Genomic DNA, 25,885 nt, shown 5'->3' with positions numbered 1-25,885 from the left:
TACATGTACAATACCTTACATGTACACTACTTTACATGTTCACTACCTTACATGTACACTACCTTACATGTACACTACCTTACATGTACACTACCTTACATGTACACTACCTTACATGTACAATACCTTACATGTACAGTACCTTACATGTACACTACCTTACATGTACAATACCTTACATGTACACTACCTTACATGTACACTACCTTACATGTACAATACCTTACATGTACACTACATGTTCACTACCTTACATGTACACTACCTTACATGTACACTACCTTACATGTACACTACCTTACATGTACACTACCTTACATGTACAGTACCTTACATGTACACTACCTTACATGTACAATACCTTACATGTACACTACCTTACATGTACACTACCTTACATGTACAATACCTTACATGTACACTACTTTACATGTTCACTACCTTACATGTACACTACCTTACATGTACACTACCTTACATGTACACTACCTTACATGTACACTACCTTACATGTACACTACCTTACATGTACACTACCTTACATGTACACTACCTTACATGTACAATACCTTACATGTACACTACTTTACATTTTCACTACCTTACATGTACACTACCTTACATGTACACTACCTTACATGTACACTACCTTACATGTACAGTACCTTACATGTACACTACCTTACATGTACAGTACCTTACATGTACACTACCTTACATGTACACCACCTTACATGTACAGTACCTTACATGTACACTACCTTACATGTACACTACCTTACATGTACACCACCTTACATGTTCACTACCTTACATGTACACTACCTTACATGTACACCACCTTACATGTACACTACCTTACATGTACACTACCTTACATGTACAATTACCTTACATGTACACTACCTTACATGTACACTACCTTACATGTACAATACCTTACATGTACACAACCTTACATGTTCACTACCTTACATGTACACTACCTTACATGTACACCACCTTACATGTACACTACCTTACATGTACACTACCTTACATGTTCACTACCTTACATGTACACTACCTTACATGTACACTACCTTACATGTACAATTACCTTACATGTACACTACCTTACATGTACACCACCTTACATGTACACTACCTTACATGTACACCACCTTACATGTACACCACCTTACATGTACACCACCTTACATGTACACTACCTTACATGTACACTACCTTACATGTACACCACCTTACATGTACACCACCTTACATGTACACCACCTTACATGTACAATTACCTTACATGTGCACTACCTTACATGTACACCACCTTACATGTACAGTAGTTTCCCAAGATTCCCCTTTGTTTGCAAGTAAGTTGAGTTTGACATAATAGCCGTTTAGCTGTAAGACGGCGCCAACTTCAATAGTTATTACAAGTCTGTAATTGTATAGTTAACAAATCTTCTGATTTGTGTAAATATTACATCTATATTAAATTTTACTTGAGTATGAACAAAGAACTAAAACAAATATAAATGTTTAGTTTTGAAAAAGGAACAAGTTTTAACATATTTTTTTTTTACCCTGAAAGGGTTTTTCGGATTCCAATAAATATTATTTAGCGTAATAGTCATCGTAAAATCGTGTGAGATGAGCACTTGACCCCGAGTGTGTGGGGGGGGGGGGGTCACGAGGTCACGAGGTCAACATGCAAGCCTCGTCAATTGTCTCAAGACGAGCTTGTTAGGTTACGTATATATCGAGGTGGTCAACTTAAGTAACAGGAAACATGTGTTATATGTATATATATATTAAAGAAAGAACCTTACTTGAGGTTACCTTGAGGTGCTTCCGGGGCTTAGCGTCCCCGCGGCCCGATCGTCGACCAGGCCTCCTGGTTGCCGGACTGATCAACCAGGCTGTTGGACGCGGCTGCTCGCAGCCTGACGTATGAGTCACAGCCTGGTTGATCAGGTATCCTTTGGAGGTGCTTATCCAGTTCTCTCTTGAACACTGTGAGGGGTCGGCCAGTTATGCCCCTTATGTGTAGTGGAAGCGTGTTGAACAGTCTCGGGCCTCTGATGTTGATAGAGTTCTCTCTCAGAGTACCTGTTGCACCTCTGTTTTTCAACGGGGGTATTCTGCACATCCTGCCATGTCTTCTGGTCTCATGTGATGTTATTTCTGTGTGCAGGTTTGGGACCAGCCCCTCTAATATTTTCCACGTGTAAATTATTATGTATCTCTCCCGCCTGCGCTCAAGGGAGTACAGTTTTAGGCTCTTTAGTCGGTCCCAATAGTTTAGATGTTTTACTGAGTGGATTCTAGCAGTAAAGGATCTCTGCACGCTCTCCAGGTCAGCAATTTCTCTAGCTTTGAAAGGGGCTGTCATTGTGCAGCAGTACTCCACTCTAGAGAGCACTAGCGTCTTGAAGAGTATCATCATCGGTATAGCATCTCTAGTGTGAAAGGATCTTGTTATCCAACCTGTCATTTTTCTTGCAGTTGTGACGGCTACTTTATTGTGTTTTTTAAAGGTAAGGTCTTCCGACACGAGTACACCCAGATCCTTTACACACATGATGTTTACATGGAAGCACAAATGATGTTTACATCTTTTTTCTCCCCCTTGTGAAAAGCGGGGGAAAAAAAGTGATTTTAGCATAGTGTCGTACAGAATGGGACTCTACGTCAACCAAGGTAACTCAGGCTAATGACAAATTCTCATTAATGTTGCAGATTAACCCGTAAGGTTAATACACGTGCTCTATGACCCGCCAGTAATGTTGGGCTGGACACAGTGTCCATGTGTCCACGTGTGTTTGTAGAGTGTGGCAGTGCTGGTCACTGACAGTCGCCACCACGACTCCATGACTCCACCATGACTCCATGACTCCACCATGACTCCATGACTCCACCATGACTCCATGACTCCACCATGACTCCATGACTCCACCATGACTCCATGCCTCCACCATGACTCCATGACTCCACCATGACTCCATGACTCCACCATGACTCCATGACTCCACCACGACTCCATGACTCCACCATGACTCCATGACTCCACCATGACTCCATGACTCCACCATGACTCCATGACTCCACCACGACTCCATGACTCCACCATGACTCCATGACTCCACCACGACTCCATGACTCCACCATGACTCCATGACTCCACCATGACTCCATGACTCCATGACTCCACCATGACTCCACCATGACTCCATGACTCCACCATGACTCCACCATGACTCCATGACTCCACCATGACAGTCCTTCTTATAACTGTACTATAAATTGCCTTATTGTTTTGTCACAGGAAGTCAAATATTCAGACTATGGTTTGGTTACAGGTTCATACCTTCACTTAAGTTTTCTCCTTCACACTTGAGAAACTTTAATGACATTACACAAAATAAAACATGAACTAATGCTGTTTATTTCTTCTGAAATCGAAAAAAAATAATGCATAAAATAAAATGATATCAACAAGCTGAACCACTTGTGGATTCCTAATAGCCGACGACCTTTGATAGCGAAGTGATTTGACCCCGTGACCTGGAGCTGTAGATGCCTGGGTGAGCCTGCGGGTCTTCCCTTCATCCCCCAGTGAACCTCCTCACAGTTAGTCAGCGAGGAAGGGTTCTGACGGACGCATCAGACCCGTTAATTATACAAAGATGAACGCTGGGTTCCCCGCTCTCCTCTCCCCTCCAAATTAAATGATTCTACAAGTTTAAAATAGCAATTAATCGCAAGTTTACTCCTTGTAGGATTTGGACCCTCTCACAACCTGTCCTCGGGCGAGGCTCCACCTCATATTCGTTAACATTAACGTAATGTGTATTTCAAATCGGGGTTTTCTCAAATATAGCCTAATATTATTATTATATATTAGCATTCCATGATTAGTTAAGCGTAAACAGTGTGTAAATGCTTGTTTATATCCAGCCGCCTCACCTCGAGTGTATGAATGAGAAACACTACGTGATTGTCAACTGACAACACTTGCTGACCACTTGTGTTGGAGTGGCAACGCTGCCAAGGCTTCCCCCACGTGCTACAAATACAAAATCCCCAACAGAACCTGAACGCCTAATTTAACTTGGGCCTGAACATGCACAACATGCTAATATAGTTATAAATTTCTATTTGACAAAAATCCTATTTTCAATGAACAGCAAGTTCGTTGACGGGGTCGGCCGTCAACTGAACACAGCCGTAGCCTTGACGGATGGTCTGAACGTAGCACGAGGACGGCCTGTAATTAAACACTTCACCTGCTTTATGTCTGAATTATGAATGAATGACGTGATAAAGTCATTAATACATGAAGCAAAATACGAGTATGAGTAACACACCTTAACATATTGGTGAGTAGTACAAGGTAAGTCAAGTTAAGGTAAAAAGAGAACGCAATATATGAGGAGCACTGTAAAGGTAAGATAAAGGTTACCATGAGAATCTCTCCGTCTTCCCCAGGTCATGTTCACATGGTGGATCTCCTGGCTGTGGGCGTGGCTGCTGTGGGCGACGTGCGTGGGCGGCAGTCTGAGGGCGTCGTGGGCGGCAGGGCTGACCCACGAGGCCGCTCAGGAACCTGAAGTAGGGCCAGGTGGTGAGATCATGGGTGAGGAGCGTGTGGGCCCAGGAATGGGTGGGTCGGCGGTGCAGCTCCTGGGGCTGGAGGGAGCACAGCACTTCGCCACGCAGCCCACGCCCCAGACCGCTGTGGTGGGCTCCACCGTCGTCTTCCCCTGCAGGTGGGTCCTCTACTCACCCACCACTCTCTACGGGGGCAATGAAGTCTAGCTCTTTATGCCCCGCCTACTAGCCTCTTGTGTTACAATTAAACTATTCTGACCTTCAAATTCTTTATTGAATCTGAGCTTAAAGTTGTGGATTTGCTGTCATCTCTTCCAGTTGTTTCTCCCAATGCTCATGACCCTAGGAAGTCCCTCACCTTGTAGTCCCTTCCTCTGAAATCTTACTTATTCCTCGACAGCTTTTTCTGTCTCGCCAACTCCTTCAGCTCCATTATGTATTCAAGCATGGTAATGCAGTTGTCTCCAGCTCTTATAAGCATCTCGCATTCTCTCTTTTTCTTAATCTTGTTGACTCTTGATATGCTGCCTTAAGAAGTATTTATCTACCATGTCTGGCAATGTCTCATCACCCCAGTGAAGGTCCTTATGTATCCAGTTTATTTGCCCATGGTTAAAATTCTCTCGTGTTAACAATTTAGCTTTTGCTCCCCGAGCCACTGTGGCTCTTTTTCCCATTACCTTTAGGCAATTTCTGTTACATTTGTCGTGTTCCTGCCTGGGCCTTCTGTTGGTCGGTTGGGGATTGTAAATCACCGCTACCACTATCTACATGTCTCCCTTTGTTGCCATTTCGGGAATGTACTATTGCTGGTCGGTTTTCTCTTGTAACTGTACTTCTTCAGTGTAGCTCCAGTGTAGCTTTAACAACAGGGGTACACCACTTTCCCCCTCTCCCTCTGTTCACCATGTCTTTTCTTATTGATATCCTCATGAAAAATTTGCAGGGTAAAAAATTTAGAACTACAAAGATAGATAGAACTACAGGGTGAAAAATTTCACCCTGTAGTTCTATCCCTATATTTATAATCCCATCAATATTTGTGTATTCTGCTGCCTCATTTAGCTGGGCAGCCCACTATTTCCCTCTGTTGTACTCTCTCTTGTCTGGGCTGGGTTGCTTGTTCTGGTATCTTTGCATTTCTCGTTTTTTTCCTAATTCTCTTAGCTGTCTCACCTATTCTCCTTCGATATATCCTATCAAATAAATACCGCATGGTACGGCAGTACCATGCCCTTCATCCCTCAGATATATTTTTTCTGGCAATATATGTTTAACAGGATTACCGCTTGTAAAAACAATTTTCACTAGCCGATTTCTTTCATTCTATAACCTACCTAGCCTACAGTAATGAAACCGAGTTCCAGTGTTGAAACTTCCATTGCTAGTGTTGCATCTCTGTCCTGAATTTTGTGCAGAATTTCTGTTATTTTATTTTTGTCATAATTTGCTATGTGTTTCCCTCTGTCTTTGGTAGCTTACCACGGCTCTTTCACTCTCCAACTCCTGCCTTTTATACTTCATGACTTGAGGAGCTTTTACAGTCTTTAACATTGTTGAATAATTATCTTCTTTCCCTCTGAACCACTTGTTACTTCAACAAAAGTGGTGGCCACCACCTTTGTCTTCCCCCTGCATGTGGGCTTTTTAGTCTAGGGCATAAGACCCATCAATCTCTGGAGGGCTATTATGTCCACCTCAATAATTGACCTGCCAGCCTGAAAGAATACTTTACTCTGGAACATAGTTCAAGACTAAAGTAAAGTCTCAGTATACATACACCGAGAAGTATAATACACCTGAGTGTATAGTCCTTACCCCAGGTGAGTCTTGTGGCCAGATCTCTCTTATTAAAGTGAATTGTCTTGGAGAATAAACATGAGAGTTTGAAACTCCATTATCACATTTAACTGTAAAGGGGATCCTAGGCACTTTGTGTGTGTAATATTTAACATCTTGCAATGGTTACATTGTTAAATATTTTGTTGTTGCATATATTGCAGCAACCAAACTCAGAGCTTGAGAACATCACTTGTCGTCTGGTGCACGTGAGTGACAAGGTCAAGTGATGGTCTTCCAAGTATTGGTCTGTCCTCCAGACAAGAAATACATTTAAATATCCATATTTATCCAAATAATACAACTTCGTAACGTCATGTTAACACCCATTACAGTTGTGCCATAGAGTGGCAGGTTAGGGGGAATGCTGACCTCTTGAATTTCATTACTGTGGTTATACGTGATGTTATTTTGCAGTTAAAGACATTTTCTTACAAAATAAAAGTGGCTGTATGGTATGTTGGCCAAACATTCATGAGGCTGTCATCCCTCGTGACAGCCTGACAGTGTTAAGACGGCTCCTCAGACACGCGACGCTCTCCAGTACTTCGGCATTATTAAATAACTTAAATAACTCTTCGTCCCTCGTTAATGTTTCTATTCTTATTATTTTCCCTGGCCTTTTCATTCTTAAAATCTTTCATCTCTTCTCGTCTTTTCTTTTTTCGTCCTCTGTGTTTTTCCTCATTTATGACGGGTGTTGGAGGTGTGCGAGCTGCCTCTCTCTCCCTCCCTCCCTCAGGGTCATCAACAAGGTGGGTCACCTTCAGTGGACCAAGGACGGCTTCGGTCTCGGCACCGAGCGGGACCTGTTCGGCTTCTCCCGCTACGCCATGATCGGCTCAGACGATGAAGGTGAGTGTGTGTGTGTGTGTGTGTGTGTGTGTGTGTGTGTGTGTGTGTGTGTGTGTGTGTGTGTGTGTGTGTGTGTATGTGTGTGTGTGTATGTGTATGTGTATGTGTATGTGTGTGTGTGTGTGTGTGTGTGTGTGTGTGTGTGTGTGTGTGTGTGTGTGTGTGTGTGTGTGTGTGTATGTGTGTGTGTGTATGTGTATGTGTATGTGTATGTGTGTGTGTGTGTGTGTGTGTGTGTGTGTGTGTGTGTGTGTGTGTGTGTGTGTGTGTGTGTGTATGTGTGTGTGTGTATGTGTATGTGTATGTGTATGTGTATGTGTATGTGTGTGTGTGTGTGTGTGTGTGTGTGTGTGTGTGTGTGTGTGTGTGCCAAAACTCAACCCCCGCAAGCACCTAATTGTGCTTGCGGGGGTTGAGTTTTGGCTCTTTGGTCCCGCCTCTCAACTGTCAACCAACAGGTGTACAGGTTCCTGAGCCTACTGGGCTCTATCATATCTACACTTGAAACTGTGTATGGAGTCAGCCTCCACCACAACACTTCCTAATGCATTCCATTTGTCTACTACTCTGACACTGAAAAAATTCTTTCTACGTCTCTATGGCTCATTTGGGCACTCAGTTTCCACCTGTGTCTCCTAGTACGTGTGCCCCTTGTGTTAAATAGCCTGTCTTTATCTACCCTGTCAATTCCTCTGAGAATTTTGTATGTGGTGATCATGTTCCCTCTAACTCTTCTGTCTCCCAGTGACGTGAGGTTTAATTCCCGTAGTCTCTCCTCGTAGCTCATACCCCTCAGTTTGGGTACTTGTCTGGCGGCAAACCTTTGAACCTTTTCCAGTTTAGTCTTATGCTTGACTAGATATGGACTCCATGCTGGAGCCGCATACTCCAGGATTGGTCTGACATATGTGGTATATAATGTTCTGAAAGATTCCTTACACAGGTTTCTAAAGGCCGTTCTTATGTTAGCCAACCTGGCATATGCCGCTGATGTTATCCTCTTGATATGAGCTTCAGGGGACAGGTCTGGCGTGATATCAACCCCCAGGTCTTTCTCTATGACTCTTGAAGTATTTCATCTCCCAAATAATATCTTGTATCTGGTCTCCTGCTCCCTACGCCTATCTTCATTACTTTACATTTGCTTGGGTTAAACTCTAACAACCATTTGTTCGACCATTCCTGCAGCTTGTTCAGGTCTTCTTAAAGCCTCAAGCTGTCCTCTGTTTTAATCCTTCTCATAACTTTGGCATCGTCAGCAAACATTGAGAGGAATGAGTCTATACCCTCTGGGAGATCATTTATGTATATCAGGAACAGGATAGGTCCGAGTACAGAGCCCTGTGGGACTCCACTGGTGACTTCACGCCAATCGGAGGTCTCACCCCTCACCGTAACTCTCTGCTTCATATTGCTTAGGTACTCCCTTATCCACTGGAGCGCACTTCCAGTTACTCCTGCCTGTTTCTCCAGCTTATGCATCAGCCTTTTATGGGGTACTGTGTCAAAGGCTTTCCGACAGTCAAAAAAATGCAGTCTGCCCGTCCTTCTCTTTCTTGCTTAATCTTTTTCACCTGATCGTAGAATTAAGCCTGTAAGGTAAGATTTACCCTCCCTGAACCCATGTTGATGGGTTGTCACGAAGTCCCTTCTCTCCAGATGTGTTACTAGGTTTTTTCTCACGATCTTCTCCATCACCTTGCATGGTATACAAGTTAGGGACACTGGCCTGTAGTTCAGTGCCTCTTGTCTGTCACCCTTTTTGTTTATTGGGACAACATTAACCGTCTTTCATATTTCTGGTAGGTCTCCCGTTTCCAGTGACCTACTATACACTATGGAGAGTGGCAAACAAAGTGCTCCTGCACACTCTTTCAATACCTATGGTGAGATTCAGTCCGCCCCAACAGCCTTTCTCACGTCCAGCTCCAATTGGTGCCTCTTGACCACTTCTCTTGTAATTTCGAACCCCTCCAAGGTCGCCTGGTTTGCTGCCACCTCTCCTTGCGCCGTGACCTCTCCTTGTTCTATTGTAAAGACCTTCTGGAACCTCTTGTGGAGTTCCTCACACTCTTTGTCATGCTCTGTGTACCTGTCCTCACCCGTTCTAAGTTTCATCACCTGTTCCTTCACTGCCGTTTTCCTCCTGATGTGGCTGTGCAGTAGCTTTGGTTCGGTCTTGGTTTTCTTAGCTATATCATTTTCATACCTTTTCTTAGCTGCTCTTCTCACACTAACATACTCGTTCCAGGTTCTCTGGTATCTCTCTCTACTTCTGGTGTTCTGTTATTTCGGAAGTTCCTCCACGCCCTTTTGTTCAGCCGATTAAACCACAGATTCTTTTTTTGCTTCTCGGTTTTTTTCCCGTCGGGCCGGGATAAACCTGTTTACTGCCTCCTGACACTTTTGGGTGACATAGTCCATCATGTCTTGTACGGACTTATTTCTGAGTTCTGTGTCCCATGGTATATCCCTTAGGAATTTATTCATCTCCTCATAGTTTCCCTTTCGGTACGCCAGCCCTTTGGTTCCCAGTTCTTTTTTTTGAGGAGATAATTCCTAGCTCAACCAGGTACTCAACGATCACTCATACACTATGATCACTCATTCCCAAGGGGGCTTCCAACTTAACTTCCCTTATATCCGACTCATTTAGAGAAAATATTAGATCAAGCAATGCTGGTTCATCCTCTCCTCTCATTCTTGTCGGTCCCTTGATGTGTTGACTTAAAAAGTTTCTTGTTGCCACATAGCAGCTTAGCTCTCCATGTGTCTGGGCCTCCATGTGGGTCTCTGTTCCCCAATCTATCTTCCCGTGGTTGAAGTCTCCCATGATTAGTAGTCTGGATCCGTTCCTGCTAGCCACAGAAGCTGCTCTCTCTATTATATGTATTATATATGTGTGTGTGTGTGTGTGTGTGTGTGTGTGTGTGTGTGTGTGTGTGTGTGTGTGTGTGTGTGTGTGTGTATGTGTGAGGACTCGCCTATTTGTGACTGCAGGATCGAGCTCTAGCTCTTGGAGCCCGCTTTTCTAGTCGCTGGTTGTCTAATGCAATGACTCCTGACCTATTTCCATATCCAGTTGCTTTTAAAGTTATGAATGCAGTTAGCCTCTTCAACCTGCTCCTTTAGACTATTTCATTTCTTCACTACCCTTATGCTAAAAGAAAACTTTCAATCATCTCTGACATAAGCTCATGAGTCTCAAGCTTCCGTCCGTGCCCCCTTTGTTCTATTGGTATTCATTTAAAAAAATAAATTCTTTTTCCACCCTGTCAATCCCTCAAAGTATTTTATACGTATGAATCATGTCCCCTCTCCTTTCCCCTTTCTAACGTCGTCAAATTTATTTCCTTCAGTCTCTCTCTTCACACCTTATTCCTCGCAACTCTGGGACGAGTCTTGTTGCAAACTTCTGCATCCTTTCAAGCTTCCTTATGTGTTTTGTTAGACGGGGCTCCACGATGGGGCGGCGGCATACTCTAAGCCTGGCCTCACATAGGCGGTGTATAGTGATCTAAAAGCTTCCCTATTCAAGTTCCTGAAGGATGTTCTGACTTTTGCCAGCGGCGTGTGTGCGGCTGACGTTATTCTGTTTACATGAGCTTCTGGAGTTATGTCCACTCCCAGGTCTTTTTCTCTACTTGTTATAAGGAGATTCCCTTCATTGTGTATTGGTCTTTCGGTCTCCTGATCCAATTTCCATCGCCTTACATTTGCTGGTGCTGAACTCAAGGAGCCATTCCTCGAACCAGCTCTGCTACCTGTTCTAGTCATCTTGGAGAATCTTACAACACTCATCTGTCTCAACCCTCATAAGTTTCGCATCGTCTGGAAACATGACATATAAGACTCAACTGCAATGAATTCGTTTACATACATAAGGATCGGTATAGGTCCCAACACCGATCCTTGAGGCACCCCGCTTGTTCCTTTACGCCAGTCCGACTCCTCGCCCCCTCACTGTCACTCTCTGACCTCTATCTGTCAGGTAATTCCTTACACATGTTAGTGCGTTTCCGCTCACTCTCGCCTGCCTCTAAAGTAGGTATAGTAACCTCCTGTGAAGTACTGTATCAAAGGCCTTCTGGTAGTCCAGAAATACGCAATCTGCCCATCCTTCTCTGTCTTGCCTTATCATAAGACTCCGAGGTTCAAGAGGCATGATTTCTCTTTCCTAACACAGTGTACTCACCTAGTTGTACTCACCTAGTTGTGCTTGCGGGGGTTGAGCTCTGGCTCTTTGGTCCCGCCTCTCAACTGTCAATCAACAGGTGTGCAGGTTCCTGAGCCTACTGGGCTCTATAATATCTACACTTGAAACTGTGTATGGAGTCAGCCTCCACCACATCACTTCCTAATGCATTCCATTTGTCAACCACTCTGACACTAAAAAAGTTCTTTCTAATATCTCTGTGGCTCATTTGGGCACTCAGTTTCCACCTGTGTCCCCTTGTGCGTGTGCCCCTTGTGTTAAACAGCCTGTCTTTATCAACCCTGTCAGTTCCCTTGAGGATCTTGAATGTAGTGATCATGTCCCCCCTAACTCTTCTGTCTTCCAACGCATGTGCATGTGTGTGTGATTTCCCATTTGCAGTTTCAGGTAGAGTGGTGTGTTCGTATTGTCCCATCTTCCATGTGTGTTTTGTGAAATATATGGGTTGAAACTTCAGGTTTCAGGCACACACGACCTTCAGGGCTGCGTTCCATCCTACCACAACCCTGCAGGTAAAGAGTGCTCTCTTATACATTTTCTTCTGGATTTCAAAACAAATACTTTAAAATTTTAATATTTATGGTATCAGAGAATTCTTAGCTTTCTTTTTTTTTGCATTTTTATTGAGAAAACATATCTCCTCTTTGCTGGGGTTAACATATCCTTATTTGTGTCCCCCCCATGGTGAGACCTTCCCCCCCCATGGTGAGACCTTCCTCCCCCATGGTGAGACCTTCCCCCCCATGGTGAGACCTTCCCCCCCATGGTGAGACCTTCCCCCCCATGGTGAGACCTTCCCCCCCATGGTGAGACCTTCCCCCCCATGGTGAGACCTTCCCCCCCCATTGTGAGACCTTCCCCCCCCATGGTGAGTCCTTCCCCCCCCTTGGTGAGACCTTCCCCCCCATGGTGAGACCTTCCCCCCATGGTGAGTCCTTCCCCCCATGGTGAGACCTTCCCCCCCCCCATGGTGAGTCCTTCCCCCCATGGTGAGACCTTCCCCCCCCTTGGTGAGACCTTCCCCCCCCTTGGTGAGACCTTCCCCCCCCTTGGTGAGACCTTCCCCCCCCTTGGTGAGACCTTCCCCCCCATGGTGAGACCTTCCCCCATGGTGAGACCTTCCTCCCCCCCATGGTGAGACCTTTCCCCCCATGGTGAGACCTTCCCCCCCCTTGGTGAGACCTTCCCCCCCCTTGGTGAGACCTTCCCCCCCCTTGGTGAGACCTTCCCCCCATGGTGAGACCTTCCCCCATGGTGAGACCTTCCCCCCCCTTGGTGAGACCTTCCCCCCCCTTGGTGAGACCTTCCCCCCCATGGTGAGACCTTCCCCCATGGTGAGACCTTCCCCCCCATGGTGAGACCTTCCTCCCCATGGTGAGACCTTCCCCCCCCATGGTGAGACCTTCCCCCCCCCTTGGTGAGACCTTCCCCCCCATGGTGAGACCTTCCCCCCCCCCCTTGGTGAGACCTTCCCCCCCATGGTGAGACCTTCCCCCCATGGAGAGACCTTCCCCCCATTATGAGACCTTCCCCCATGGTGAGACCTTCCCCCCATTATGAGACCTTCCCCCATGGTGAGACCTTCCCCCATGGTGAGACCTTCCCCCCCCCATGGTGAGACCTTCCCCCATGGTGAGACCTTCCCCCCCCATGGTGAGACCTTCCCCCCATGGTGAGACCTTCCCCCCCATGGTGAGACCTTTCCCCCCATGGTGAGACCTTCCCCCCATGGTGAGACCTTCCCCCCATGGTGAGACCTTCCCCCCATGGTGAGACCTTCCCCCCCCCATGGTGAGACCTTCCCCCCCATGGTGAGACCTTCCCCCCCATGGTGAGACCTTCCCCCCCATGGTGAGACCTTCCCCTCATGGTGAGACCTTCCCCACCATGGTCAGACCTTCCCCCTATGGTGAGACCTTCCCCCCCCCATGGTGAGACCTTACCCCCCATGGTGAGACCTTCCCCCCATGGTGAAACCTTCCCCCCCCCATGGTGAGACCTTCCCCCCCATGGTGAGACCTTCCCCCCATGGTGAGACCTTCCCCCCATGGTGAGACCTTCCCCCCCCCCATGGTGAGACCTTCCCCCCATGGTGAGACCTTCCCCCCCATGGTGAGACCTTCCCCCCATGGTGAGACCTTCCCTCCATGGTGAGACCTTCCCCCCATGGTGAAACCTTCCCCCCCCCATGGTGAGACCTTCCCCCCCCCCCCATGGTGAGACCTTCCCCCCCATGGTGAGACCTTCCCCCCCATGGTGAGACCTTCCCCTCCCCCATGGTGAGACCTTCCCCCCATGGTGAGACCTTTTCCCCATGGTGAGACCTTCCCCCCCATGGTGAGACCTTCCCCCCATGGTGAGACCTTCCCCCCCCCATGGTGAGACCTTCCCCCCATGGTGAGACCTTCCCCCCCCATGGTGAAACCTTCCCCCCATGGTGAGACCTTCCCCCCCCATGGTGAGACCTTCCCCCCCATGGTGAGACCTTCCCCCCCATGGTGAGACCTTCCCCCCATGGTGAGACCTTCCCCCATGGTGAGACCTTCCCCCCCATGGTGAGACCTTCCCCCCATGGTGAGACCTTCTCCCCCTCATGGTGATACCTTCCCCCCATGGTGAGACCTTCCCCCCCATGGTCAGACCTTCCCCCCATGGTGAGACCTTCCCCCCATGGTGAGACCTTCCCCCCATGGTGAGACCTTCCCCCCTCCCATGGTGAGACCTTCCCCCCCATGGTGAGACCTTCCCCCCCATGGTGAGACCTTCCCCCCCATGGTGAGACCTTCCCCTCTCCCATGGTGAGACCTTCCCCCCATGGTGAGACCTTTTCCCCATGGTGAGACCTTCCCCCCCATGGTGAGACCTTCCCCCCATGGTGAGACCTTCCCCCCCCATGGTGAGACCTTCCCCCCATGGTGAGACCTTCCCCCCCATGGTGAAACCTTCCCCCCATGGTGAGACCTTCCCCCCCCCCATGGTGAGACCTTCCCCCCCATGGTGAGACCTTCCCCCCCATGGTGAGACCTTCCCCCCATGGTGAGACCTTCCCCCCATGGTGAGACCTTCCCCCCCATGGTGAGACCTTCCCCCCCATGGTGAGACCTTCTCCCCCTCATGGTGAGACCTTCCCCCCATGGTGAGACCTTCCCCCCATGGTGAGACCTTCCTCCCCATGGTGAGACCTTCCCCCCCATGGTATCACTGTTATCTGAGACACGACGTCTCTCACCCATAAGATCACACGGTCCTGCTGTATTTCTCAATATGAAGCTTAGTCACTCGTGAGCAACGGACACTCAAACAATCTCTCTACTCGCTTTTCTTGGCAGAAACTCGACAGATTTAGTTTGCATGATTTTTTGCTGATCTAAATCAAAATTGTTTGTCAGCAAGTTGCTATCTTCCAGGTGAAGATAGTAACTTCTTGCTATCTCCCAGCCCACGTCTCTCTAAAGGTTGTTTCCTGTAGCTAAACAGCTGCACTTGTTAGACAGTCTTGTATGTAGCTTAGGTGCTCCTCCATGTCTCATTTATTTTGTTGTTCATTTTTTAAGTTCCCATTCGCCATCTTCCTTTAATTTTTGACGTGAGAGTTTGAAGATGAGCCAGACATTACAACTTAGTTTCTTCGCTCGTTCTTCTATAAGCTTTGGTCTGTCTTGATACTGGATTCGTGTGTCTATTTACAAGATCATTTCCTCTTACTGGTACACGTGTTAGACCGTTTAAGCAAGGTTTTATCCGCTTTAAGATGCAATTGGATAGGATTAGATAACATACAATCTTCTCTGGCTATGTTGACCCTATCATTCGTCCTCCTATATCTCTCTCTTCTCTCTCATCTCTCTCTTGTCTCTCTTCTCTTCTCTCTCTCTTCTCTCCTCACTCTTCTCTCCTCTCTTTCCTCTCCTCTCTTTCTTCTCTTTCTCTGTTCTCACTCTCTTCTCACTCTCTTCTCACTCTCTTCTCTCTCTCTCTCTCTCTCTCTCTCTCTCTCTCTCTCTCTCTCTCTCTCTCTCTCTCTCTCTCTCTCTCTCTCTCTCTCTCTCTCTCTCTCTCTCTCTGTGTGTGTCCAACCACTTGGACTGAACGGTAGAGCAACGGTCTCGTTTCATGCAGGTCGGTGTTCAATCCCCGACCGTTCAAGTGGTTGGGCACCATTCCGTTCCTCCGTCCTACCTCTTCAAAGTGCTATATAGTCGTAATGGCTTAGTCTTTCCCCTCTGATGACCTGTATCTCTCCCCCTCTCCCCTGTATCTTCTCATATTCAGCCAACCTCCTCCTCTCTACTCCCCCTCTGGCCCCAGGAGACTTCAGCCTGAGGATCCAGCCGGTGCTGCTGGACGACGACGGGCTGTACCAGTGCCAGGTGAGTGCCAGCGACGGAGTGCCCGGCATCAGGTCCCACGGCGCCCGCCTTACCGTGTACGTCCCGCCAGAGCCGCCCATCGTCACCCCCGCCAGACTCACCGCCACCGCCGGGGTCCCCGCTACCGTCCTCTGCCAGAGCTCCGGAGGACGGCCCGCCCCTGAGGTGAGAGAGAGAGAGAGAGAGAGAGAGAGAGAGAGAGAGAGAGAGAGAGAGAGAGAGAGAGAGAGAGAGAGAGAGAGAGAGAGAGAGAGCCTTGCCACTTGCCATACATCACCACTCAGAAGAAGTGTAGGACACACAATGATAAGTGTGTGCAAACCTCAATATAAGCCTTATTGACCATTTCCAGCAGGAACCAGAGCTGCCCCTAAATATAACCTGAAGACATAGACACTACCACACTGGTGGGGGCGCTGATGGCTGAGTGGACAGCACGCTGGATACGTGTGTGTGTGTGTGTGTGTGTGTGTGTGTGTGTGTGTGTGTGTGTGTGTGTGTGTGTGTGTGTGTGTGGTGTGTGTGTGTTTGTTTGTTTTACATAGCAAAATATGTAGTAGACATAACATAGGAAAAATAAATTGGTTAGAGAGGCGGGGTCCAAGAGCTAATAACTCGATTCTGCAAATACAAATAGTAAATACACACACACACACACACACCCACACACACACACACACACACACACACACACACACACACACATTAATGAGAAGAGTTGTGACAGATGAGGATTGTAGGATCCTCCAAGAGGACCTGAACAGGTTGCAGAGATGGTCAGGGAAATGGCTACTGGAGTTTAACACCAGTAAATGTAAAGTTATGGAAATGGGATCAGGTGACAGGAGACCAAAGGGACAGTACACAATGAAGGGGAACAGCCTACCTGTAACGATTCGAGAAAGAGACCTGGGAGTGGATGTGACACCTAATCTTACTCCTGAGGCACATATAAATAGGATAACGACAGCAACGTACTCTACACTGGCGAAAATTAGAACTTCTTTCAGAAACCTAAATGAGGAGGCTTTCAGGGCGCTTTACACTGCCTACGTGAGACCCGTCTTAGAGTATGCCGCGCCATCATGGAGCCCCCACCTGAAGAAACACATAAAGAAACTGGAGAAGGTCCAGAGGTTTGCGACGAGGCTTGTCCCAGAGTTACGAGGGATGGGATATGAAGAGCGTCTGCAGGAACTGAACCTTACGACACTAGAGAAAAGAAGAGAGAGAGGAGATATGATAGGGACATATAAAATACTCAGAGGCATTGACAAAGTGGAAATAGATGAAATGTTCACACGTAATAATAACAGAACGAAGGGACATGGGTGGAAACTGGAAACTCAGATGAGTCACAGAGATGTTAGGAAGTTTTCTTTTAGCGTGAGAGTAGTGGGAAAATGGAATGCACTTGGGGAACAGGTTGTGGAAGCAAATACTATTCATACTTTTAAAACTAGGTATGATAGGGAAATGGGACAGGAGTCATTGCTGTAAACAACCGATTGCTGGAAAGGCGGGATCCAAGAATCAATGCTCGATCCTGCAAGCACAAATAGGTGAGTACAAATAGGTGAGTACACACACACACACACACACAGGGGACACAGGTGGAAGCTGAGTACCCAAATGAGCCACAGAGACATTAGAAAGAACTTTTTCAGTGTCAGAGTGGTTAGTAAATGGAATGCATTAGGAAGTGATGTGGTGGAGGCTGACTCCATATACAGTTTCAAATGTAGATATGATAGAGCCCAGTAGGCTCAGGAATCTGTACACCAGTTGATTGACGGTTGAGAGGCGGGACCAAAGAGCCAGAGCTCAACCCCCGCAAACACAATTAGGTGAGTACAATTAGGTGAGTACACACACACACACACACACTGTGAACGACAAAGAGGTAATAACACAAACAGCATTTGGTGGTCCGTCAGGTGCAGTGGGTGGACGAGAGTCGTCGCGAGAGCATCCGGGCGGGGTGGACGACGGAGACGCAGCCGCTGGAGGACGGCAAGAGGGTGAAGGTGGTGTCCACCCTCACCTTCACCCCCCGCCGGGCCCACCACAACGCCTCCCTCACCTGCCTCATCTCCAACCAGGCCCTCAGCCACCCCCTCACCAGGTGAGCCTCACACTGTGCACGCTCTCCACGAGACACCTGGCGTACGCGTACACTCGTCTGGCGTACGCGTACACTCGTCTGGTGTACGCGTACACTCGTCTGGTGTACGCGTACACTCGTCAGGTGTACGCATACACTCGTCTGGTGTACGTGTACACTCGTTTGGTGTACGCGTGCACTCGTCTGGTGTACGCGTACACTCGTCTGGTGTACGCGTACACTCGTCGGGTGTATGCGTACACTCGTCTGGTGTATACGTACACTCGTCTGATGTACGCATACACTCGTCTGGTGTATGCGTACACTCACCTGGCATATGCATACACTCATTTGGTGTATGTGTACACACATCTGGTGTATGCATACTCAGTTCGTTTATGTATACACTCACATGATGTATGCATGCTCTTACATGATGTATATGCATACACTTGATAAAATAGCTCACCATATTCACACCTTACAGACACTTATTTATTATTCTCACCTAAAATAGACACTAACCTGAGCGACTCATTACACAAGTCGTGTGGAGTGATAGATACATAATTTAATGACACATGGTGTTAGTTTTCCCCACAGCATCGTTGGTGAAGTCTTGACGACCAAAGGGCTGCAACCCCTCACTAACATGGCGGGCTCTAACTCACCTAGGCTCTTCTAACATATTCATCAATTTGGTCCTTCGAACCACATAGCAAATAGTCCTTCGAACATCAGACGACAATCTAACAAACACTAGATATCTACAAATTATAATATGTATAACAAGCTCTAAATTATCACATATGTGTTGCAGTAATAGCTTTTACACATTAGCTTAACTACCTCGTAACATGTTACAATGATAATCATGCACCCTCCTTCTACCCCCCCCCCCCGGCCTCCAGCACCATCGAGATGAGTGTTCTCTTCTCTCCGGAGGTTCACCTGAAGGTCCGCCCGCAGCAGGTGGCTGAGGGAGGCCAGGCCACCTTCTTTTGCTCTGCCCGCGCTAACCCGTCCCTCCTCGTGTACAGGTGAGTCGCGTTCAAGCGAGCTTGATGTAACGCGTTACAGTAGTCAAGGCAATGTTATGTAGGACGAAATATTCCGAGGGTATCTCCAAAGAACCTCTGAAAGATTCGAACTCACATGTCCGACAGGACTTAATAACGGGTGTGGTGACAAAAAGGACAGTAATGTACTCTAGCATTAACGTTAGACACAGAATCCAGGCGAGTATTGAATGGTAATATACAGTTCAAGTTGCTGGCAGCAGGGGACATGGAACTCGCGGTGGACGAGAGGGAGCGGGAGCAACTTTACAATGGAAGGCTTATGATTCCAAGGAAATCTTGAGAACTGACAAGGGGCATAGTCTTCCTTTGAATGTCATTGTGATTTTGGTCAGGATAAGATCTACAGCCATGTAAACATGGATCACAACAGTGTGAATGGTGTGACTTACTCGCACCACCTTATTATTTCTATTATTTTCTTCTAACTAACTCCATCCACCTGGACCATACCCACAACCCCCCAACTTCGCCCCTTCACCACCGACCCTCCTAACCCCAGCCGTTCAACCCCTCCCCCCCCCTTCCCTACCTCACCACGCCGGCCCACACACTGGGGGGCCACTTCCACCTGGCGCGTCACAAGGCATTGTAAATAAACATTGCGCATATTGGGAGGTATTTTCCTTCTATATTTTGAAGGATAGTTGTTTTGTGAAGTGTTCGGCGCAACGCACTCACACGTTATATGTATGTGTGTGTGTGTGTGTGTATATATTTATATATAATATATATATATATATATATATATATATATATATATATATATATATATTATATATATATATATATATATATATATATATATATATATATATTATATATATATATATATTATATATATATATATATATATATATATATATATATATATATATATATATATATATATATACACATATATATATAGATATATGTATGTATGACAGTGTCAGACCACGAAGAAAGAATTGAAACAGGAATTTCCTTAAGTACTTTCGTATTTAATAATACATCTTCAGAAGGGTGATTTTTTTCACATTTTCACATTGTGAAAATCTCAGACCGTAAGGGGGCCTGACGGCTGAGTGGACAGCGCTCGGGATTCGTAGTCCTAAGGTTCCGGGTTCGATCCCCGACGGAGGTAGAAACATATGGGCAAAGTTTCTTTCACCCTCATGCCCCTGTGTACCTAGCAGTAAATAGGTACCTGGGAATTAGACAGCTGCTACAGGCTGCTTCCTGGGAATGTGTAACAAAAAGGAGGCCTGGTCGAGGACTGGGCCGCGGGGACGCTAAGCCCCGAAATCATCTCAAGATAACCATGTATACTTTAGGCCGGTATCGATAGCGAACTACTGACCTCCAGGATACACCCCCATAACAATCCCCTAAATCCTAGGTACCTGTTTACTGCTAGGTGAACAGGTGCATCAAGGTGAAAGAAACTCTGCTCATTTGTTTCTGCCTTGACCGGGAGTCGAACCTGGGTCCTTAGGACTATGAACCCTGAGCGTTGTCCACTTAGCCATGAGGCTACACACACACAAAGGCTGCGTGAAATGCACCTCACGACACTGGAAGATAAAAGAGTAAAGGGAGACATGATCACTACCTGTAAAATTCTCAGAGGAATTGACAAGGTAGATGAAGATAAACTGTTTAACACGGGTGGTGCGCGAACAAGGGAACACAGGTGGAAACTGAGTACCCACATGAGCCCCAGGGACGTTAGAAAGAACTTTTTTAAGTGTCAGAGTAGTTAACAGGTGGAATGCATTAGGAAGCAATGTGGTGGAGGCTGACTCCATACACAGTTTCAAGTGTAGATATGATAGAGCCCAGTAGGCTCAGGAATCTGTACACCAGTTGATTGACGGTTGAGAAGCGAGACCAAAGAGCCAGAGCTCAACCCCCGCAAGCACAACTAGGTGAGTACACAGGCCCCCTGTAGACCCCTCTGTGTACTCACCTAATTGTGCTTGCGGGGGTTGAGCTCTGGCTCTTTGGTCTCGCTTCTCAACCGTCAATCCACAGGTGTACAGGTTCCTGAGCCTACTGGGCTGTGTGTGTGTGTGTGTGTGTGTGTGTGTGTGTGTGTGTGTGTGTGTGTGTGTGTGTGTGTGTGTGTGTGTGTGTGTGTCAGAGCACACACAACTCGAGAGAATCAAGCAGAGACAGAGAGACAAGCCCCCCCCCCGCCCCGCTGATGAGGTTAGTGTCCCAGCAGTGTGTCTGCATCTTAAATACACTTTATCTTTACTAAATATTCTGACACAGATGCCATTTTTCATATACATCATTTATATATAACGATTTGCAAATAGTCCTACATGTATTTCTATCATTTGAACCTGAAAATAAATTTTACATTTCCTTTGAGTGTAAAGATTGAGGCGGTGCCTACTGTCTCTCTTAGCTCAGTCGTCAAAGTTACGTATGAAAGGAAAAATATATTAGATGTTGTTATGTTAGAGTGGAGAGTCGTGGAGGACCGAGCACAGTGTGTGGCCGGCCAGGTGGAAGCCCTCCCTGGCCTCAGGCCGCACCTGGGGCAGCTGTGTGTGTTGGTGGGAGAGCTGTCTCTCCCTCTCTGTCTCTCTGTCTGTCTCTCTCTCTCTCTCTCTCTCTCTCTCTCTCTCTCTCTCTCTCTCTCTCTCTCTCTCTCTCTCTCTCTCTCTCTCTCTCTCTCTCTCTCTCAGCTGGCGATATGTGTGGGTGTTGGCTGTTAAGCTAGGCTCTCTCTCTCTCTCATGTCAGCGAGCTGTGAGTGTGCGAGAGGTTCTTCACATGTGTTTCACCATATATGGATGTCTATAGATGAATACTGTGTACCATTCATATATACACACTCTGATGCTTCCACACATGTTGTTCTGTTTAAGGCTATTTATTTTATTATTATTATTATTGTTATTATTTATTGAGTTATATATGCATATGTATACATATTCCCATATACACATGCATATACATACATACACATATATTCATACATATATACATACATACACACACATTATATATATATATATATATATATATATATATATATATATATATATATATATATATATATATATATATATATATATAACTAACTGAAAACTCACACCCCAAAAGTGACTCGAACCCATACTCCCAGAAGCAACGCAACTGGTATGTACAAGACGCCTTAATCCACTTGACCATCACGACCGGACATAATGAGGTGATAGCCGAGGCTATTTGAACCACCCCACCGCCGGCACTCGGATAGTAATCTTGGGCATAGCATTTTACCAAATCACCTCATTCTTTGGGGCATACCAGTTGTACATATGTCTTGTACATACCAGTTGCGTTGCTTCTGGGAGTATGGGTTCGAGTCACTTCTGGGGTGTGAGTTTTCAGTTGCATATTGTCCTGGGGACCATTCAGGCTTGTTCGCATTTGTGTTCCTCACGTGTGCCCCAAAGAATGAGGTGATTTGGTAAAATGCTATGCCCAAGATTACTATCCGAGTGCCGGCGGTGGGGTGGTTTAAATAGCCTCGGCTATCACCTCATTATGTCCGGTCGTGATGGTCAAGTGGATTAAGGCGTCTTGTACATACCAGTTGCGTTGCTTCTGGGAGTATGGGTTCGAGTCACTTCTGGGGTGTGAGTTTTCAGTTGCATATTGTCCTGGGGACCATTCAGGCTTGTTCGCATTTGTGTTCCTCACGTGTGCCCCAAAGAATGAGGTGATTTGGTAAAATGCTATGCCCAAGATTACTATCCGAGTGCCGGCGGTGGGGTGGTTCAAATAGCCTCGGCTATCACCTCATTATGTCCGGTCGTGATGGTCAAGTGGATTAAGGCGTCTTGTACATACCAGTTGCGTTGCTTCTGGGAGTATGGGTTCGAGTCACTTCTGGGGTGTGAGTTTTCAGTTGCATATTGTCCTGGGGACCATTCAGGCTTGTTCGCATATATATATATATATATATATATATATATATATATATATATATATATATATATATATATATATATATATATATATATATATATATATATGTCGTACCTAATAGCCAGAACGCACTTCTCTGCCTACTATGCAAGGCCCGATTTGCCTAATAAGCCAAGTTTTCATGAATTAATTGTTTTTCGACTACCTAACCTACCTAACCAAACCTAACCTAACTTTTTCGGCTACCTAACCTAACCTAACCTAAAAAGATAGGTTAGGTTAGGTTAGGTAGGGTTGGTTAGGTTTGGTCATATATCTACGTTAATTTTAACTCCAATAAAAAAATATTGACCTCATACATAATGAAATGGGTAGCTTTATCATCTCATAAGAAAAAAAATTGAGAAAATATAATAATTCAGGAAAACTTGGCTTATTAGGCAAATCGGGCCTTGCATAGTAGGCCGAGAAGTGCGTTCTGGCTACTAGGTACGACATATATATATATATATATATATATATATATATATATATATATATATATATATATATATATATATATATACATAGTTTTTTCAAGTATTGGGAGGGATTTCTGGCCGGTGTTTCACCTGGGAATTATGTACTGTGGGGCGGGGTTTTCATCTAGTGAATCGAGGCTTTTGGGCCACCAGCTGTGGGAGCGGGGCGTCTCATCTTGGGCCACCAGCTGTGGGAGCGGAGCGTCTCATCTTTGGCCACCAGCTGTGGGAGCGGGGCGTCTCATCTTGGGCCACCAGCTGTGGGAGCGGGGCGTCTCATCTTGGGCCACCAGCTGTGGGAGCGGGGCGTCTCATCTTGGGCCACCAGCTGTGGGAGCGGGGCGTCTCATCTTGGGCCACCAGCTGTGGGAGCGGGGCGTCTCATCTTGGGCCACCAGCTGTGGGAGCGGAGCGTCTCATCTTTGGCCACCAGCTGTGGGAGCGGGGCGTCTCATCTTGGGCCACCAGCTGAGGGAGTAGGGCGTCTCATCTTGGGCCACCAGCTGTGGGAGCGGGGCGTCTCATCTTGGGCCACCAGCTGTGGGAGCGGAGCGTCTCATCTTTGGCCACCAGCTGTGGGAGCGGGGCGTCTCATCTTGGGCCACCAGCTGTGGGAGCGGAGCGTCTCATCTTTGGCCACCAGCTGTGGGAGCGGGGCGTCTCATCTTTGGCCACCACCTGTGGGAGCGGGGCGTCTCATCTTGGGCCACCAGCTGTGGGAGCGGGGCGTCTCATCTTGGGCCACCAGCTGTGGGAGCGGGGCGTCTCATCTTGGGCCACCAGCTGTGGGAGCGGGGCGTCTCATCTTGGGCCACCAGCTGTGGGAGCGGGGCGTCTCATCTTGGGCCACCAGCTGTGGGAGCGGGGCGTCTCATCTTGGGCCACCAGCTGTGGGAGTGGGGCGTCTCATCTTGGGCCACCAGCTGAGGGAGTAGGGCGTCTCATCTTGGGCCACCAGCTGTGGGAGCGGGGCGTCTCATCTTGGAGTAATCTTTCAAACATTGGGTCCTCTAACATTTCGATGGCGTTCCACGCCATGATGGCTTGGTGTTGCAGTCTGATGTTTAGTGGCTGTATGTTCAGGAGTTCATGGAGCTCCTGGATTGTCTGATCATATGGTGGACGGTATTTTGCTGCTCTCCTTAGCGCCTTATTTTGCACTGCTTGTAGTTTCTGCATGTTAGTTTTCTTTAAGGTGTGTAGTGGTACTGAGGGATACTCTAGATGCGGCCGAACTAGAGCCATATATAGGTGGATCTGAATGTTTGTACTGAGGCTTCGGAATCTCCTCAGTTTTCCTAATGCTGCTTTGGCCCTGTTTAGTCTGTCCCTTACATGAATTTTTATCCCTGTTCTATTGACCATGAGTCCCAGTATTCTGCCTACCTCCGCATATTGGATCGAACTGTTGTCAAGGATAATGGGGTCTGGGTTTCTTTTTACAATGTGTATTATCTGGAGCTTTTGTTTGTTTGTGCTAATTGTCCATTGTTTCTCAAAGTTGTTTATGAATTTAATTGCTGCTTTGGTCTTGTTGGTGAGTAGCGGCTTTGATGGTCCCGGTTGATATATTATTTGGGTGACATCGTCAGCGTATGTGATGTATTCTCCATGTTGGGGTTGGGGTAGGTCAGCTGTGTATAGATGTTGACCTCTCTCTCTCTCTCCCTGCACCCTCCCCACGATCCCACACATCCTTACCCCCTCCCCATGACCCTCCACAACCATACAGCCAGGGGCCTCCTGCCACAACCATACAGCCAGGGCCTCCTGCCACAACCATACAGCCAGGGGCCTCCTGCCACAACCATACAGCCAGGGCCTCCTGCCACAACCATACAGCCAGGGCCTCCTGCCACAACCATACAGCCAGGGGCCTCCTGCCACAACCATACAGCCAGGGGCCTCCTGCCACAACCATACAGCCAGGGGCCTCCTGCCACAACCATACAGCCAGGGGCCTCCTGCCACAACCATACAGCCAGGGGCCTCCTGCCACATCCATACAGCCAGGGGCCTCCTGCCACAACCATACAGCCAGGGGCCTCCTGCCACAACCATACAGCCAGGGGCCTCCTGCCACAACCATACAGCCAGGGGCCTCCTGCCACAACCATACAGCCAGGGGCCTCCTGCCACAACCATACAGCCAGGGGCCTCCTGCCACAACCATACAGCCAGGGGCCTCCTGCCACAACCATACGTGTGTGCGTGTGTGTACTCACCTAGTTGTGCTTTCGGGGGTTTGAGTTTCGGTTCTTTGGTCCCGCCTCTCAACAGTCACGCTATTGGTGGACAGGTCCTACTACTGTACTACGTGTGTGTGTGTGCGTGCGTGCGCTTTCGTGTGATTGCATGTGTTGCATGTGCACGCGTGTTCG

The 25,885-nt window shown here is 47.2% G+C and overlaps 1 protein-coding gene across 3 annotated transcripts in view; it reads left to right on the top strand.

Moving 5' to 3' along the window:
* The window catches only part of LOC123764092 (irregular chiasm C-roughest protein), a 268,455-nt gene that overhangs the window by 174,993 nt on the left and 67,577 nt on the right, over nucleotides 1-25,885 (top strand). For 2 of the 3 annotated variants that reach the window (XM_069329891.1, XM_069329889.1), the window contains exons 2-6: nucleotides 4,486-4,766; nucleotides 7,190-7,302; nucleotides 15,827-16,053; nucleotides 17,826-18,013; nucleotides 18,904-19,032. In XM_069329891.1, coding sequence (XP_069185992.1) covers nucleotides 4,489-4,766; nucleotides 7,190-7,302; nucleotides 15,827-16,053; nucleotides 17,826-18,013; nucleotides 18,904-19,032 — 935 coding nt within the window. In that variant the 5' untranslated portion in view covers nucleotides 4,486-4,488. The remainder of the gene's footprint in view (nucleotides 1-4,485; nucleotides 4,767-7,189; nucleotides 7,303-15,826; nucleotides 16,054-17,825; nucleotides 18,014-18,903; nucleotides 19,033-25,885) is intronic. The other variant, XM_069329890.1, reaches the window with a different exon arrangement.

This window comes from Procambarus clarkii, chromosome 23 (assembly GCF_040958095.1).
Source record: "Procambarus clarkii isolate CNS0578487 chromosome 23, FALCON_Pclarkii_2.0, whole genome shotgun sequence".
Taxonomy (NCBI): domain Eukaryota; kingdom Metazoa; phylum Arthropoda; class Malacostraca; order Decapoda; family Cambaridae; genus Procambarus; species Procambarus clarkii.
The sequence above is the reverse complement of the archived record's forward strand: the minus strand, read 5'-3'. Positions and strand labels throughout refer to the sequence as shown.